This window comes from Monodon monoceros, unplaced genomic scaffold (assembly GCF_005190385.1).
Source record: "Monodon monoceros isolate NGI ecotype Baffin Bay Population unplaced genomic scaffold, NGI_Narwhal_1 Super_Scaffold_9, whole genome shotgun sequence".
Classification (NCBI taxonomy): Eukaryota; Metazoa; Chordata; class Mammalia; order Artiodactyla; family Monodontidae; genus Monodon; species Monodon monoceros.
The window spans coordinates 48,393,152-48,408,943 of NW_021703786.1; the positions used below are offsets into that span (position 1 = coordinate 48,393,152).

The window sequence follows — 15,792 nt, forward strand, 5'->3', positions numbered from 1 at the left end:
AGAGTGAATGCTTAAGGACAGGTATACAACAGTATCTTCCACTTGCTAAAGCAACTACACTTTTGAAATTCTACCTTCCAAGCAAATAGGGGACACACTAGCTTAATGACTATCTCTTGAGCCCTTTTCATTCCAAATTTCACATCTCAAAGGTCACCGATAAAACGTTATTCCAAAAACAGAGCTCTGCTATGGTAAACAAGCACTTTCCCGCAAGGAAGTTTTACGGATATACAGCCTACGTTAATAAATCCTAACTACTAACCAAAAAGCAGTACACTTCACTCTTCTAGGTAGCTCAAAAGGACATAACTCTGAATGACTCTAAGTAAACCTGTGGCATCGGAGTACCTAGACTGACGCCAGGAACTGCCATTAACTAGCTGAATGACCTCCGTACATCTTCAATTTCCCCCAAACTCCCCCCACCCTATATTCACATACAGTGTCTAACAGATAAGACCGTTTTGTAAACTACACAGGCATCAGTGCCTCTCCCTATTCTGAATGCCTCCTTATAGACACTACTGCCCCTGCACTCACACACTTGCTCATGTCGTTATTTACCTATTTCACAGGTATCTGTCTCATCTTCCCAGCTAGACAAGGTTCCTGGAGGGTTAGGGCCTTGTCTTGCTCTTCTCTGAGATTCCCCACAACAGTGCTTTGAGCATAGTGGACAATTTAACTCAACATTTGTCGAATTAAGCAGATTTTCCATAAACTGACTAGTGTTAACTGCATGGGGGAGCTTGCCCTCTCAAAGAATCCCATAGGAACTCAACTGGGAAATTCAGGTTTTTTTAAAGATCCCTAATTTAAGCTTTTGAATAAACTCAAGGATTGCAGACTGGATTTGCTTAAAGACTGACACATCTGTAGAAATATAAAGATTCCTTATTTCTAAGGCTGTAGAGACATGATCAAAAGCGGAGATGGGAGGAAGCACCCGAGTGAGGCAATCCCAACTGGCTTGACATCACCACAGTCCAGGGGCCGGAGCCGCAGAATGAAGGAGCCTGCAGAATTGGGGCCTGGGCATCTGTGGCTTGTACGTGGTCAGTACTTTCCCCCTGGATGCCAAAGGCCTAACAGTCCATTCTCCAACAGGAAGAAACTAGGTGATCCCCACAATTCCAGGATACCTCGAGTGATGCTACACACACACACAAGCACATACACACACAAAGTCCAGGGACACCCACCCCGAACCGTTCCCCTATACAAAGTCCTGGGACACCCCTCTCCTTGCAACCTGTCCCTTTCCCATTGTGCCAGAAAACCTCCCAATGTGCTATCCCATATACGGTGAGGCATCTCCAGGAAGTATCTCTCTCCCCCATCCTGAGACAGCCTTACGGCCTGTGCCTTCATCCATAACCCAGGACAAATCTCCCCCCAACCTGTTCCCTCCCAAAGAGCCCCAGGGTCCCCCAACTTGTTCCCTATATATACTACTGGAATGCACCCCTCAATCTGTCCTCCCCCTCACAATTTCCTCCCAAATTGTTCCCCTTCCCTCTGATTCTAGACCCTCCTGCAGCCTGTCTCCTCCCACCCTGCTGTGCATGATCTCTCAAGTGGCCAATGCCTGTCTCCTCCCTTGAAACCGGGGGCACTTCCTCGGCTTCATTCACCTCCCAAGCCGTGCCTGTCCTGGACACCCCTGGCACGTTCTCAGAGTCCGGCTCTTCCCCTGCAGACCTTGGGCAGCTCCATAACCTGGTCCCACGCCCACAGGTGTAAGACACCCCCCCTGGCAGCCCCAGGACACTTCTACCTCCTGTCTCCCACCCTGGAGCCCCGGGGCCCTCTGTGGACGGCCTCCCCCCCGCCGTGAAGCTGGAGACAGCCATACTGGGATCTTCTCCTGCAGACCCAGTCACCCACACTGCGGCAGGCCGGCGCCCCGCCGTGGGAACTCCTACAGCTGCAAGCACCCCCAAAGACAGAGGTACCCTCACAGCCCCAGGGACAGCTCCATCGGCTCTCCTTCTCCATAGGCCTGCAACGCCTTCAGAGTCAGTCTCCCCGTTCCCAGGTCCTGAAGCCCTGGCAGCAGTGGGCACCTCAGTCGCCTGTCTCCTTCTCCACACCCCTGAGCCACCTCCAGAGCTGGCATCACCCACCAGCGGTCCAGGGGCCCCAGCAGCTGTGGACACCCCTGCGGTCAGAAGTACTCCTGCAGTCTGTCCCCTCCCTGGCAAGCGTGAGAAACCCCCAGGGCCAGTCTCCACCCCCAGGGGACCAGGTACCCGAGAAGCCATGGGCACCTCAGCAGCCACAGGAACCCTAGCACTCTGTCTCCTTCCCCATGATCCTGGGGAAGCCTTACAACCAGTATCCTCTCCCACAGACCACAGCTCCTGGGGAGCCATAGGTACCCCTGAAGCCAAGGGTATCCTGGTAGTACGAACCTCTCCCCACAGGTTCAAGTCATCCCTGGAGCCGCCTTCCTGACACACGGAGCCAGACACCCACACAGCGGCAGGCACCCTGGCAGGTACGCTTCCAGACCCAGACGTACACACAGCTGTGGGCGCCCCTGCTGGGGCACTCCTGTGCTTGGACACACCTGCTGCCTCTGGCGACCCCACTGCCTCAGACAGCCCCGCGGCCTGTCTTCTCATGCAGAAACATGAGGCATCCCCACAGCCAGCCTCCTGATCCACAGACCCGGGTCCCCCTAAAGCTGAAGGCACCGGAGCCTCTTGCCCCCCCAGAGCCCGCCTCCTCTCCCACAAACTCAAGACATTCCCACCGCAGGTCTCCTCCCCAACAGCCCCCGTCACTGCATCAGCCGGGGGCGCCCCCAGAGCCTGCTGCCTAGCCCACAGGCCTGGGACACCACCGCCGATGGTCCATTCTCCCACAGCTCCCGCTACCATCGGAGCCTGGGACACCCTCACAGGCTGTTCCGTTCCCCACAGACCCCAGACACTCCCACAGCCTGTCTCTGGCCCCAGAGCCCTAGGTACTCCCATAGCCTGTCCTATGTCCCACAGGCCTGGAGCGCCCCCAGGACCTGCCTCCTGCTCATCAGGACCAGACACCTCTGCAGGCTGTGCAGCTTCCCGGGACCCGAAGTCGCCCCCAGAGCCTGTCTCCACCCACACAGTCTGCCCCCTCTCCCCGAATCCTGGCTCACCCCGACATCTCGTTCCTGCTCCAGTCGCACAAGGCACCCCTATGGGCTGTCCCGTGCCCCACAGGCCAGGGAGACGCCCGGCGTCTGTCTCCTCCACGGCTTGTCTCCTCCGCCACGCGGCTGGGGCACCCACAGAGGGAGTTTCCTCCCGCGCAGCTCTGGGCACCCCTGCGGTCCGCCCCCTTCCCCCTAAGCCTGGGGTATCCCCACACACAGGCGCCTGCGCTGCCTGCTCCCTCCCCCGCAGACCTGGAGCAGCCCTGCCGCCTGGCTCTCCCTCCACAGCTCTGGGTACCTCCACAGCCTCAGGCCACCCCACAGTGGCCCCGGGAACCCCCCCAGTCGACCCTTTTCCCCAAGAGCCCGGGGCAACCCCATAGCCTATCCCCTCCACGGGCCCAGGCACCGCCACGGCTTGTCTTCTCCCCCGCGGGTGTGGGGCAATCCCAGAACTTGCCTCCAGAGTCCCAGACACAGCCACAGGTGGCATCCTCACAGCCTGGCCTTGTCCACACAAATCTGAGGCCCTCTCACAGCCTGCCCCTAGGTCCGGAGCTATGGCTACTCCTGCGGCCCGGGGGACTGGCCTGTCCTGTCCTTTCACCCATGGTCCGGTGAGACCACCACAGCTGGTCTCTACCCACGAAGCCCGGCCAGGAACCCCCCTTTCAACCGGCCCTTCTCCTGCAGACACGGGATGGAGCTCGACTCTGCTTCCTTCCCCACATCCTGAAGCTGCCCTCATAGCTTGCACCTTCAACCACAGTTCCAGAATGCTCTCATGCCCCGTAGATCCCGGACGACCTTTTCTCTCACAGCCTCGGGGGCTCCTATAAGCCGTCTCCTCCTCCTCCCCAGTGCCAGTCACCCACACAGAGCCGACAGGCCCCACCACCTGGGGTTCCCCCACTGCCCCGTTCACCCACACAGTCCCAAGGTCCCTTGCTACCTCCATCGAGACTGCCGTGCCAGGTGTCCCCGCAGGCTTGTTCGCCCCGGCGGCCTGGGCTGTCCCCGCTGCAGGTCTCCTCCCCCATGGCCGCCGACAGTCCTGCAGCCTTTCCGCACTCACACAGCGCGTCTCCCGCACCGAGGACCTCGCCCGGCGCCTCCCTCCACGGCCTCGGGACGTCCCTGCACCCCGTCTCTTCTCCCACGGCCGCCGGACTCCGCGCCCGGACCTGCTGGGCCCCACGCAGCGGCCCGGCGTCTTCGCCGCTAGCTCGCCCCTGCGCAGCCCCGGCAAGACCCCTGGGCCAGCCGCCCCACTCATCGCTCCAGGGCGACTCCCGCCTTCCCAACGCAACCCCGCGGCACTTTCTGTCTCAGCGCCCGCTCCCAGAGAGGCTCCACACACGCACTCACACACTCAGCTCTAGCCCTCTGAGCCTTCCTCCCTCCCAGCCCCCTACCCCCGCCCAGTCCCGGACGCCCGCCCCCCGGTCCCGGGGCCCCACTAAAGCCTCGGCAGGAGAAAAGGTAATTAGGCCCGACGAGCGGCAGGATCTGCGCTGGGTCAAAGTCTCCTCTCCCGCAGATCCATGACTCCTAACGCGGCTTCCCACAATCCCCCCAGCTCTGGCCAGAGCCCACCTGGTCTGGGGCGCGGCGCGCCTACCAGAAAGCGGGCTGGGGGCCGCAACTAGGCCTCCCTTCCGGCCGCTCGCCCAGTCGCCATGGCAACGGGCGCAGGGCGGGTTGGGAGCCGTTAAGGCTCCGGAGCCACCTAAGGGTCCAGGGGCTGCGTGGCGGCAGGTTTTGCAGCCACTGCACATGGGCTGGGGCCGGGACCAGACAGGGGCAAAAGCCGGGGTTTCGGGGTGCAGTCAGCACTGAGAGACCTGAGAAAAGAGAATAGAAAGACGGTGCAGAGGGGTTTTGGCCGTCAGAGGCTCCCGTAGCACCTCAGAGCCGGGCTTGCTTTCTCAGGCCCTGCCCAGCTCCCCGCCCACCCGGAAACAGCTTCGCCCCACCTCGCATGGAGCTCCTCCCAGCGGCCCAAGACACCTCCAGCTGCCCGAGGCACGCTCTCCCGATGGCCCGCTACGAAGAGGTGAGCGTGTACGGCTACGAGGAGTTCATGCAGGCGGTGGAGCAGCACAGTGGCAAGACCATTTTCGCCTATTTTTCTGGTTCTAAGGACGCCGAAGGCAAAAGCTGGTGCCCCGACTGCGTGCAGGGTGAGGCCGGGATTCGGGGGCTGCAGCCCAGAGTAAGTGGCAGGAAGGCCGAGGCTATGGCCAGAGTGGGGTGGAGAGGAAGCGGAGGGAGTCTTGCTACCGGAGTCCCGCAGGGCGATCTGAGCTCTCACCTTGCCTTTTCCTACCCTGTTCCCGACTCTCCTCCTATTAAGTCCTTCCCGCCCCGCCAAGTGTGCTCTTCTACCATTCGACCCCGGTAATCTTGGAATCTAGTCCATTAGAACTTTTCACTTCCCCAATTAGTGATTAGTGTCTTACAGGAGACGTGAATTGGTCTCCTTATGGTAAGTCAGCAAATATTTGTCTTTCATTGTTCTGGGCGCTGTGGCCTGGGGACAAATCAGGACTGAAAGTGGGTCCTTACCCTTAAAGTGGCTCTCAAAAAAATCAGAAAAAAACACGTGACTTCCGTTTATCTCCTCAGTTAACTGCAGGATAAAGTCTGAGTACTTACCAAGACGGAGGGGAGGGGAGGGGAGGGGAGAGGGACGCTGTTCATCAGTGCCTGATTGTAAAGTTGGTAATTATTTCTATCAACTTTTTAAAAAGCTGAACCGGTCGTACGAGAGGGGCTGAAGCATGTTGGTGAAGGATGTGTGTTCATCTACTGCCAAGTAGGAGAAAAACCTTAGTAAGTGGCAATGCGTACTCTATTTCCCAGACATGCACTAGACTCTTGCAAATTTAGGCGGGAAGGGTCTTGTGATTCAGGTTCTGAGTTCTAAGATACAGTCGGATAAGTCAAGCAATTAGAATATATTAAATACGAATTAAAAATTCGAATGTTCAGCCATTTGTATTAGGTAAGGGTAATTCAATAATTTGGCCTGATGTTAGTTCAGAACTTGTCTTTACATTTATTTTATATCTTAGTATATATTCACTTAAATGAAAACTTTGCACAGGAGAATATATGTTGTAGACGTCAAGGTTTTTAAAATGTTTACAACAAAAACAATGATTACTGAAAGACTGAAAGTGGGAATATATCAAATACAAAGCAGAATGTAAGAAACCAAGTAAATGTTTTTCATGATCACTTTCTCCTTCTGAAATAGTTGGAAAGAGCCAAATAATGACTTCAGGAAAAAGTTGAAATTAACTGCAGTGCCTACACTACTTAAATATGGAACAGTGAGTATCTTTCTTTAACTGTGTTGGGGATACAGTTCACCCTATCAAAACTCTTTTAACTTGTTCTGGATTCAAATTTGAAAAGATCTTGACATTTCATCCCAAATATCACATTGCTCTTCAGAATGTATTCAAAATACACATGGCTGTCCATCCCTATGGCCTATCCCAATAAGTTATTAATAATGCAAATATTAGGGTTTTTATCATGCCTTTTTTCTTTTTGTTGTGGCCTCTCCCGTTGCGGAGCACAGGGTCCAGACGCACAGGCTCAGGGGCCATAGCTCACGGGCCCAGCTGCTCCGCGGCATGTGGGATCTTCCCAGACCAGGGCACGAACCCGTGTCCCCTGCATCGGCAGGCGGACTCTCAACCACTGCGCCACCAGGGAAGCCCTTTCATGCCTTTTATTTTTTTATTTATTTTTTAATTAATTAAATTTATTTTTGGCTGCATTGGGTCTTCGTCGCTGTGTGCAGGCTTTCTCTAGTTGCCGTGAGCGGGGGCTAGTCTTCGTTGCAGTGCGCAGGCTTCTCATTGCGGTGGCTTCTCGTTGTGGAGCACAAGCTCTTGGCACGCGGGCTCAGTAGTCGTGGCGCACAGGCCCAGTAGTTGTGGCGCACAGGCTTAGTTGCTCCGTGGCACGTGGGATCTTCCCGGGCCAGGGCTCGAACCTGTGTCCCCTGCATTGGCAGGTGGATTCTTAACCACTGCGCCACCAGGGAAGCCCCTTTTCATGCCTTTTAAAAGCCATCCTTATTTTAAAATTCTGTAAGCACTGTTGAAGAAAGTTGGTTAACATACAATTCCTTAAAACAGTGGCATCAATAGTTGTTTTCGACTTAATCCATAATTCTGGATGAAAAGAAAGGGCATGTCCTCTAGTTTAATCATGGCCCTGGGATTCTAAATTAAAGAGTTAAAGGGAAGGGGTGACATCGGGCTTCCTGTCTCCTGTTTTAGTCCACGGAGCCAAGTATTTTAATGATTCACCTTAAGGTAAATATCTTAACTATTTCATAAAGCTTGTTATAACTAGTTAATAGTTTCTGAATAGCATAATTTCTCTGTTCCAAGACTTGTGTCATTCAAGGTAGAACAACTCATTCCCCTCCTAATAACATTTTTGTAGCTGTGGGTTAAGATATGACTGTTGTTCTCTTACAGCCTCAAAAACTGGTAGAATCTGAGTGTCTTCAGGCCAACCTCGTGGAGATGTTGTTCTCTGAAGATTAAGATTTGATGATGGCAATTGTGTCTTTATTTCCTGATTTGCTCTAGTATAAAAGAATGTGCATACTTGCTTTGAATTCATGTTAGCAATAAGTAAATAAATGATGATGTAAAAAAATTGGTACATGTCTAAACAATAGAGAGTGCTATTAAAATGCTCATGAACCCTCAGTTTGCTTTAATATATGGGTATATTTAAGCTACCATAGGTAAAATAATTCTTCAGGAGTGGCAGTAATAGCACAAAGGAAGCTATTATTGGAGATGACAGAAATACCTAAAAGCCCCTAATAGTGCAGTAGACAGCTTCCAAATCTCTAAAGGAGTTAGGATCTTTTACCTTAAATTCCACGAATTTACAAAGAGCTGTTATTCCTAAAACTCCTTTGGCTTTAGAATGTAGAACTTAACCTAACCACTGAAGGGAAGCACAGCACATCTAATCCAGCCTCTGCTTAATGCTGGCAGGTTTGTTACAGCTGTCTGAATATGCTTCACTACTTGGGATGAGGCGGGTGGCAGAGAGGTCAGAGACCATATAACCTAGTGATGGGAAGGACTCCAGCCTGTGAGTCAGTCTAGTGATGGGAAGGACTCCAGCCTGTGAGTCAGTCTCATGGATTATCACTTACTAGCTGTGTAACCATTAACCTGTCTAAACCTCAGTTTCCTCCTTTATGAACATGGATCGTTCCAAGGATAATGCAACTAAGCACTTAACATTGTGCCTGGTTTGTGGTATCTGCCAAATAAAGGTCGGCTTTCCCAAATGAGCACAAATATTTGAGGCTCCTCACCTTTGTTCTAGTCTTAAGGCCAAGAGTCCAATTAGTAGTTAACCACCAATCTTCTCCCTGCCATTACCAGGTCAGTGACATACCAATGATTCTTCCTTAAAGCTCTCTTGCAAAGCAACTGGCGATACAGGTATGTCTCCTGCCCTGCAGAATTTAAGAACCTTTATGCGGTTCCTGCTGCCTGACGTAAAGAGGTCACTTACTCCACACCTCTCACTCTGTAGATGAAGGGCAGGATAGCTGATCTGAGGGACAGCAAGGTTCCAGGAGACAGACTTGTCCCAGGCCCCACTGTACATGAAAACAGAGCTCGGCTTAGAGTTTGGGATATTCAGTGGCCCTCCCCTTACCTCGCCCCCGGCTGCCTTAAACTGGTCTGAAACACCTAACATTTCTATTTTTACTCAGCTGACTGTGTTAAATACTAATAAAAGCTTACAAAGCCACAGGGAAATCAAAGTAAAACAATTCTGGTTTAACAGAAATAATCTATTAACAAGAAAAAGTTAGTTCAATTAAATAGCACACTAACGGTTTTAGGTGCTAACCACAGTAAAGGTACATAGGAAGAGTCTTTTTTTGTCTTCACTGTACAAAAGCAATATATACATGTCTTAAGAGCCTGGTCTGGATCCAACTGTTCATTTTCCCGCTGTGTTATTTTGCTGTTGCTGCTCCACCAGGGCTTGCTGAAGGCGCATCCGCTTCCGAGAATAGTGCTGCCAGTGCAGAATTTGCTGCTCATCAATAAATTTCGCACACTGAGCATTCACCAGCTCCTTACGGAAGTGTTCGTATTGGAGCAGTTCTAACATGTGTAAACACTGAGGGTACCTGGAGTTAAGTTTATAAGTTAATGAGCGACATAATGTAATAATACCACGCTCTAGTTCAGTTACTCACCTAAACACGATCTTGCAGCCTACCATTTCTGTAACATTAATTTAGTATACTTTGGTAGTACAGTTCTTTTTTTTCCTGCTTATGCATCAAAAGTCAGCAAAATTTTCAAAAGTGAGAAAACTTAAGTTCAGAAAGATTAAATAACTTGCCTAAGACCACACAGTAACTGGTAAACGGAGTCAACATTGGGGGACAAATCATGCTATTCTCTTCTGGTGGTTTCCAAGGTGAGGAACACGAACACTTTTTATTTTAGAAATTAATTATGTGTTTAATTAATACCTACTGGTTTTCCATAAACAATAAGACAACTTTTATTTTAAAACTGAGTCAATCTCAGAAAGAACTAAGCACAAATATTGTATTCTAGTTTTCCATAGGGATATAACAATTCTGAAATTAAGTACATATACTCTAAGGTTGAGCAAATACGTAAGTAAATATGCTGTATATAGAAAGCCAAATTTCTGGCTCTCAGAAAAAGAGTTTCAGATAAGGAAGGGGAAGGCTAGAATGAATCTTGTTACTGAGTTGGAATTGAAAACATCAGTATGAACTCATGGCTTTTAATATATATATATATACATATATATATACACACACACACAGATATAGAAATAGATATTTATATACACACACACAATTTCTAGCTTTGTGTGTTGAGAGGGCCTACAAGCAGTGACACCAATGAGCACACTGAGTGCCCAGATCATGGGTTTTATATAGAATTATCCAAGGCTGGTTGGAGACATGGCTGATTCTAAGGCTAACAGAGGGAAAGTACAAGATGAGCCTGGAATATTATGTAGTGCCAGAAAGAAAAATGCTCAGAAAATTATAGGGATACGTCAAAAGTACTGAGGAGCCAATGTGAAGGGGCTCCCACTGGCTATATCTGGGATCAAGAAGATACATAGTTATAACCCACAAGATAAAGAATCCAAGAGTCCATATTGATGTAACTTTTTTAAATGAATAAATAAATCAGGAACAAGGAAATGTTCCTTCCTTACAACTGAATGCCAACTAATAAATGAATAAAGAATGATGGAATTAGAAAATCTCCACAGTAAAAATTGTTTCAAGCAAGTATCTTCCTTAGATGCTAAAGTTAGGTAAAAGAATGAAATATGAAACAAGATATTTACATAGTCTCAAAGTATTCCCTCACAAAATATGTATTAAATACAAAAGGAAAAATAGTAACTTGATACAGAGAAAACTGGCAGCCACCACCTCAACCAAGTGACCAAAATTAATATCACCAGTAGAGGGACAAATTGACATCCTATGACTCCTGATATACCAAGAAGGATGTAACATCACTTCCGTGTCACACTTATGGGGGGAAAAAAAAAGAAGACTGATGAACTCAGATTAATGGAGACTAAGACATGACAACAAAATGCAGCATCTGAGCCTAGACTGGACACTGCCCCAGACACAGGACATTAGTGAGACAGCTGGCAAAACGTGAGTGAGGTCTGCTGGTTAGATAACAAGATCAGATGATACATCAATGTTAATGTTCTGATTCTGATCACTGTACTATGATTATATAAGAAGTTTGCACTTAGAATATCTGGGGGAAGAATATACAGGAATTCTTCTTACTGTTTTTCCATTTGTTTTTAAGTAAAATTATTTCAAATAGAAAAGACATAAAATTTAAATGAGTCAATTAAAAAACAGTGAGTCTTATAGGGAGTACACAGATAGAGCCAAAATTGTACAAGTGGTATTCAAATGACTAAAGTTTGGGGACAGTACACTACAGCAGTGCTTCTCAAATTTTAATGCACACATGAATCACTTTTTTTTGAGGGGGGGGTTCGCGGGCCTCTCACTGTTGTGGCCTCGCCCGTTGCGGCGCACAGGCTCCGGACACGCAGCCTGAGCGGCCATGGCTCATGCGCCCAGCTGTTCCGCGGCATGTGGGATCCTCCATGGACCGGGGCACGAACCCGCATCCCCTACATCGGCAGGCGGACTCGCAACCACTGCGCCACCAGGGAAGCCCACGTGAATCACTTCTTAAAATGCAGACTCTGATTCAGGAAGTCTGGGGTGGAGCCTGAGGACTGCATTCCTAACAAGCTCCCAAGTGATACCAATGTTGCTGGTCTGAGAACCACATTGAGTAGCAGGGCCCTACACCATGTTGTCCTTATTACAGATTTGCTTCCTATACTCCAAAGATTCACAGTTGCTTGTAATTGTCAGCAGCTAAGCCTGGAAAGCCCTACTCACACCTACCCTGGCTATTTCCTTTTCATGAGGACATTGTTGGTAGTTAAAAAGACCTAGGTTTGAAACCAGCTCTGCCATTCTCCAGCTGAGTGGCCTCAAACAAGGTACTTAAACTCCCTTAAGGTTTAGTTTCTTCAACTGTAAAATAAGTTAATGTGACGACCAAGAGAATGGTCCTCAAGTAGCATTTAGTAACTGGCACTTAGACACACAGTGATCATTTATCGGACTTGTAGAGTCAATGCTCAGAATACATTACATGACAAAATAAGGAATTATAAATATGTTAATAGGCTACAATTATAGCATTAACCAACAAGATGAAATAGAAGAGGTACAAAAGGAAAGTTCTGCAATTAGATTTTTTAAAAATAAATAAGAAATAAATGGAGAACTAAACTAACAGCATTGATGAAAATAAGAACTGAAAGATTTTAGTTGACATAAAGCTCCCAGCAAGTCAACAATATGAATCCTTGCCCCCTCATTCCCTGCCCCCGCAAAAGGTAATGTAAACTTAAGCTGAACAAATAGAAGTATAATGTCCATATGAAGAATAAAAAGCTATTTGGTCCACTGTACCTTGACATCTGAAGGCCTGTGTTTAGCTCTTGGCTGAAAAACATAAGGCATAAGTGCAAAATATCCAAAGGTAGGCACATGAGAAATGGCTGAAGGTAGGTGAGAAAAAAAGGTGTAAGAGATAAATTATAGTTGCAAGTCGTGGCTATTAGTGAAATGGTGGAAACTGTCTAGAAGAGGCAACTGCTCCTCTGCTCTGGCAAGTGGCTGACCTGGGAGAACAAAGACCTGGGGTTACCAGATCCTCCAGAATTTTAGAGAGTAGCTAGAAATCTGGATTAAAATATGAAACTTTCTAATCTTCAAATGTTGGCAACTATTAAATGAAAACCTTGTGCAGAAATGAAATGGGGGTTAATTTGCAACCTCTCTTGAATTTAAATATGAATGGCTGTTCCTCAAGAGGGCATAGATTGGTTCTGGATTAATTCAGGGATAAAACTCAACATGGGTTGAAGTTACATGGAGGTATATCATATTATTATACAAGGAAGAACTTTCTAGCATCTAGCTAACAATGGAATTGGTTGCCCCTGAATGGAGTAGTATGGGCTCACCGGAAACCTCCAGCCAGCATGTAGATGACCATCTCAGCAATGTTGTGGGTGAAACTGAACTTGATGGTGTCTAGGGCTCAGTGTCCAACACTGAGTCTCTAAGTCTACATACATATAACATGTTGCAATCTAATAAAAAAAAAGTCTTTTCTCTGGATTATTAAATGAATAATTGTTCTTTATAAAGGGCCAGTAAGGGTGCCAAGGGTCCTGCAAGCTACAGGAGGATGTGGGCTTCATACATCCTCCTTGTTATGAGACACAGATCAGAAAAGTGGGAGTACAAGTTTGAAACGTTTTCCTCTCAAACTTGTGTTTGTTTAGGAAAAAAAAAGACTAAAAGTTTCACCATTGCTTTTTGACTACCTAGTTAAGACAAAGCACAGGTGGGAATTCACGGTTTCTTTTTTACCATTAAAAAGGAATAAGTTCGGGGACTTCCCTGGCAGTCCAGTGGTTAAGACTCCACGCTCCCAATGCAGGGTTCGATCCCTGGTCAGAGAACTAGATCCCGCATGCCACAACTAAGACCTGGTGCAGCCAAATGAATCAATAAATATTAAAAAAAAAAAAAAAGTAAGCTATAGCACTACTGCAAATTAGCAGAAAAAAAAAGGAATAAGTTCATGATTATAGTATGCTCCTTGCAATTCATAAGCCTTAAAAAGAAAGCATCTATTGCACAACTTGAATAATACATATATTTATTATGTAAAATATATAAAATAAAATAAGCAGCTACTAAGACTCAGGTAAGGCTACCTCCTCCAGAAAACCTTCCTTACAAGTAAGTACCCCCTTCTATGGTCTTTCATGTTCAGGCTATGGCTATGTCATTGCATATATAGACTGTGGGTTCCTTTGGGTCAGAAACCCGGTGAGACGGAGTGAGTGGTACAAGGTAAGGTCAGACAAGACAGGGCCAGATCATACAGGTCTTTAGCTCGAGAAAAGAGACTAGATTTTCCTCTGCATGCAATGAGAAGCAACTGAAGAGTTCTAATGGAATGTTGTGATTTCTATTTTTAAGATACCAAGTCGGCTTCTGTGTAGAAAATGGTTCTTCTTTGTTTGGCTTGGGGGCGGGGGATGGCAGGGAGAAAGCAGGGATACTGGTGAGTATATCACTGAAATAATCCAAGTTAAGTTAGAGATCAGTGTGTCTCGTATTAAAATGGAGACAACTAAAAGAAGTGCAGAGATTCAAACTGTATTTTTTCCAATGTGAAACTAAGAAGTCTATTAAATATCAGTGCTTTGGAGTATAATAAAGTACACACATATTTAGGACTATAAAAATTAAACTTACTTTAGATACTTGGCATATTCTGGTTCTTTCCAGTAAAGCAAGTACTTAAGATAATTAACAAAAGCTTTGTCTTTGAAGTAACCTCTTTGGGCAAGAACTGAAAGGCATAAAAAAAAAAAATACACCTGTAGAGCAAATCAATCCTTGGACTACTGATTTGTGACTCCTAACATACAAATAAAGAATTTACTTACATAACATCCCCACCACCGACACTCATTGAATTCACAACAGAAGTCCCAGTTTGCTCAATTATATATATACCAATATAAGTGTAGCAATAATTCTGTTCAATTGAGAATGTACAAAAGCAGATACTAAAGTCATCCCTCAAATCCACAGGGGACTGGTTCTAAGAGACCCCACAGACACCAAAACCCACAGATGCTCAAGTCTCACATAAAATAACATAGTGCAATGACAATGACAGTATTGTCATCCTCTGTATGGGAAGATTCAACCAACTGCAGTTGAATCCGAGGATACAAAGGGCCAACTATGAATTGGAACTCTTCTATCAGAAATTATAAATAGCTACTCAATTCAATGAGGTGTTCAACAACTTACAATTAAGGTAATTTGGGTTGGCTAAACACTGCACAAATTCCAACTCCAACTGAAACCGAAGTCGATTTCCAGCATCATCTAGGAGAGAAGATAGCAAAAATCATCCAAAATAAACGTCACCATATACAATACTGATTTGTAGAAAGAAAACAGCAGTAAAGAAACCTGACTAATGATGAGATACGTTTCTACATAAAGAAGGGCATGTGAAGGTTTTCCTAAACTGGGCGAGGGAGGAGAAAAACCTTCCTTAGAAGTGTAAGGAAAGCAAAGCCCTGATTAAAAGGAATGTTTAATCAGGAATGAATGAATTCTCTAACGTTAAAGACAAGTTATCAAAGAAAACAGGATCACACACCGGGCAGAACATTTATCACTAGTGAGCCACTATGTTGAGATTTTAACATTTTAACATTGACCACTGTTGTGGTAAGTTGCGGTAACTGTGCCTCGCCTTATTTTAATGTGTTACAAGTTGTTAAGTGATTAAGCTAAGCAAAAACAAAGCAAACGCTAAACCTATCAAGAAAAGTTCAGAATGCAAGCTGAAAGAGACCATGGTGAGAACGCAAGATCAGGGAACGCTTGCTTCGGTGAGACGCGTCAGTTGCAAAATAATACACGAGTTTGTCGACGATGTTTTAAACTTATGCAAGCTCATTTAAGACGCAGAAAACAAATCGAGGAAGCGGTTTATGATCCGAAATCTCTCCTTTAGCCTCGCCGGAAGCCGACCCCTCGCCGGGGTCGGTGTCTGAATAACAAGTGAGGAGAAAGGATACACCAACAAAACAAACTCTGAAAAGGCCAAACTACCGTCGCCCTTGCAGACGCTAGAAGAGCCCTCGCCCCTCCCGGTCCGAACAATCACCTTGCGGGGAGTTAGGCCTGGAAGGAGAACCTGGGGAAGCGGGAGCAGGTGTCTGGGCCCAGGATAGTTCTACTTGCCAAAACGCACGGCTCGAACCGCCACTCACCTGTCTCCATAGCGACAGCTGCTGCCATCACCAGCAAAGGAACTAAGCAGCCAGCAGCCCGACACCGCGAACGCCGGGAGTGGCGGGGGAGGTGCCGGAAGCCGCGGCTCCCCCTTCCTGCCGCGGTGCAGTGT

At 47.4% G+C, this 15,792-nt stretch overlaps 3 protein-coding genes across 9 annotated transcripts in view; 1 reads left to right on the top strand and 2 right to left on the bottom strand.

Annotated features, from left to right (window-relative positions):
• Positions 1–4,805, bottom strand: part of KIAA0753 (KIAA0753 ortholog) — a 60,657-nt gene extending 55,852 nt beyond the window's left edge. For 4 of the 7 annotated variants that reach the window (XR_003791932.1, XM_029211722.1, XM_029211718.1 and 1 more), the window contains exon 1: positions 568–2,992. The gene's annotated coding sequence lies outside the window, so the exon portion shown is untranslated. Of the gene's footprint in view, positions 1–567; positions 2,993–3,148; positions 3,235–4,097; positions 4,508–4,741 lie in introns of those variants that run through there. The other 3 variants (XM_029211720.1, XM_029211721.1, XM_029211719.1) reach the window with 3 other exon arrangements.
• A 321-nt stretch (positions 4,806–5,126) lies between these two features.
• TXNDC17 (thioredoxin domain containing 17) lies at positions 5,127–7,834 on the top strand. Its single transcript, XM_029213287.1, has 4 exons — positions 5,127–5,328; positions 5,899–5,980; positions 6,408–6,483; positions 7,651–7,834. Exons 1-4 carry the CDS (start codon positions 5,127–5,129, stop codon positions 7,717–7,719), a joined length of 429 nt encoding a protein of 142 aa, XP_029069120.1. The 3' UTR covers positions 7,720–7,834.
• Positions 7,835–8,967: 1,133 nt separating this feature from the next.
• On the bottom strand, positions 8,968–15,741 carry MED31 (mediator complex subunit 31). Its single transcript, XM_029213288.1, has 4 exons — positions 15,659–15,741; positions 14,682–14,759; positions 14,115–14,211; positions 8,968–9,347 (listed from the first exon to the last, which is right to left on the bottom strand). Exons 1-4 carry the CDS (start codon positions 15,684–15,686, stop codon positions 9,155–9,157), a joined length of 396 nt encoding a protein of 131 aa, XP_029069121.1. The 5' UTR covers positions 15,687–15,741; the 3' UTR covers positions 8,968–9,154.
• Between the last annotated feature and the right edge of the window lie 51 nt (positions 15,742–15,792).

Coding starts and splice junctions, on each gene's coding strand:
- TXNDC17 (XM_029213287.1), top strand. CDS start 5,127: ATGGAGCTCCTCCCAGCGGCCCAAGACACCTCCAGCTGCCCGAGGCAC. Junction 5,329..5,898: donor GTGCCCCGACTGCGTGCAGG/GTGAGGCCGGGA, acceptor CTTTTTAAAAAG/CTGAACCGGTCGTACGAGAG. Junction 5,981..6,407: donor CAAGTAGGAGAAAAACCTTA/GTAAGTGGCAAT, acceptor CTTCTGAAATAG/TTGGAAAGAGCCAAATAATG.
- MED31 (XM_029213288.1), bottom strand. CDS start 15,686: ATGGCAGCAGCTGTCGCTATGGAGACAG. Junction 14,212..14,681: donor CAACCCAAATTACCTTAATT/GTAAGTTGTTGA, acceptor TATGCCTTTCAG/TTCTTGCCCAAAGAGGTTAC. Junction 9,348..14,114: donor GAATATGCCAAGTATCTAAA/GTAAGTTTAATT, acceptor ACTTAACTCCAG/GTACCCTCAGTGTTTACACA.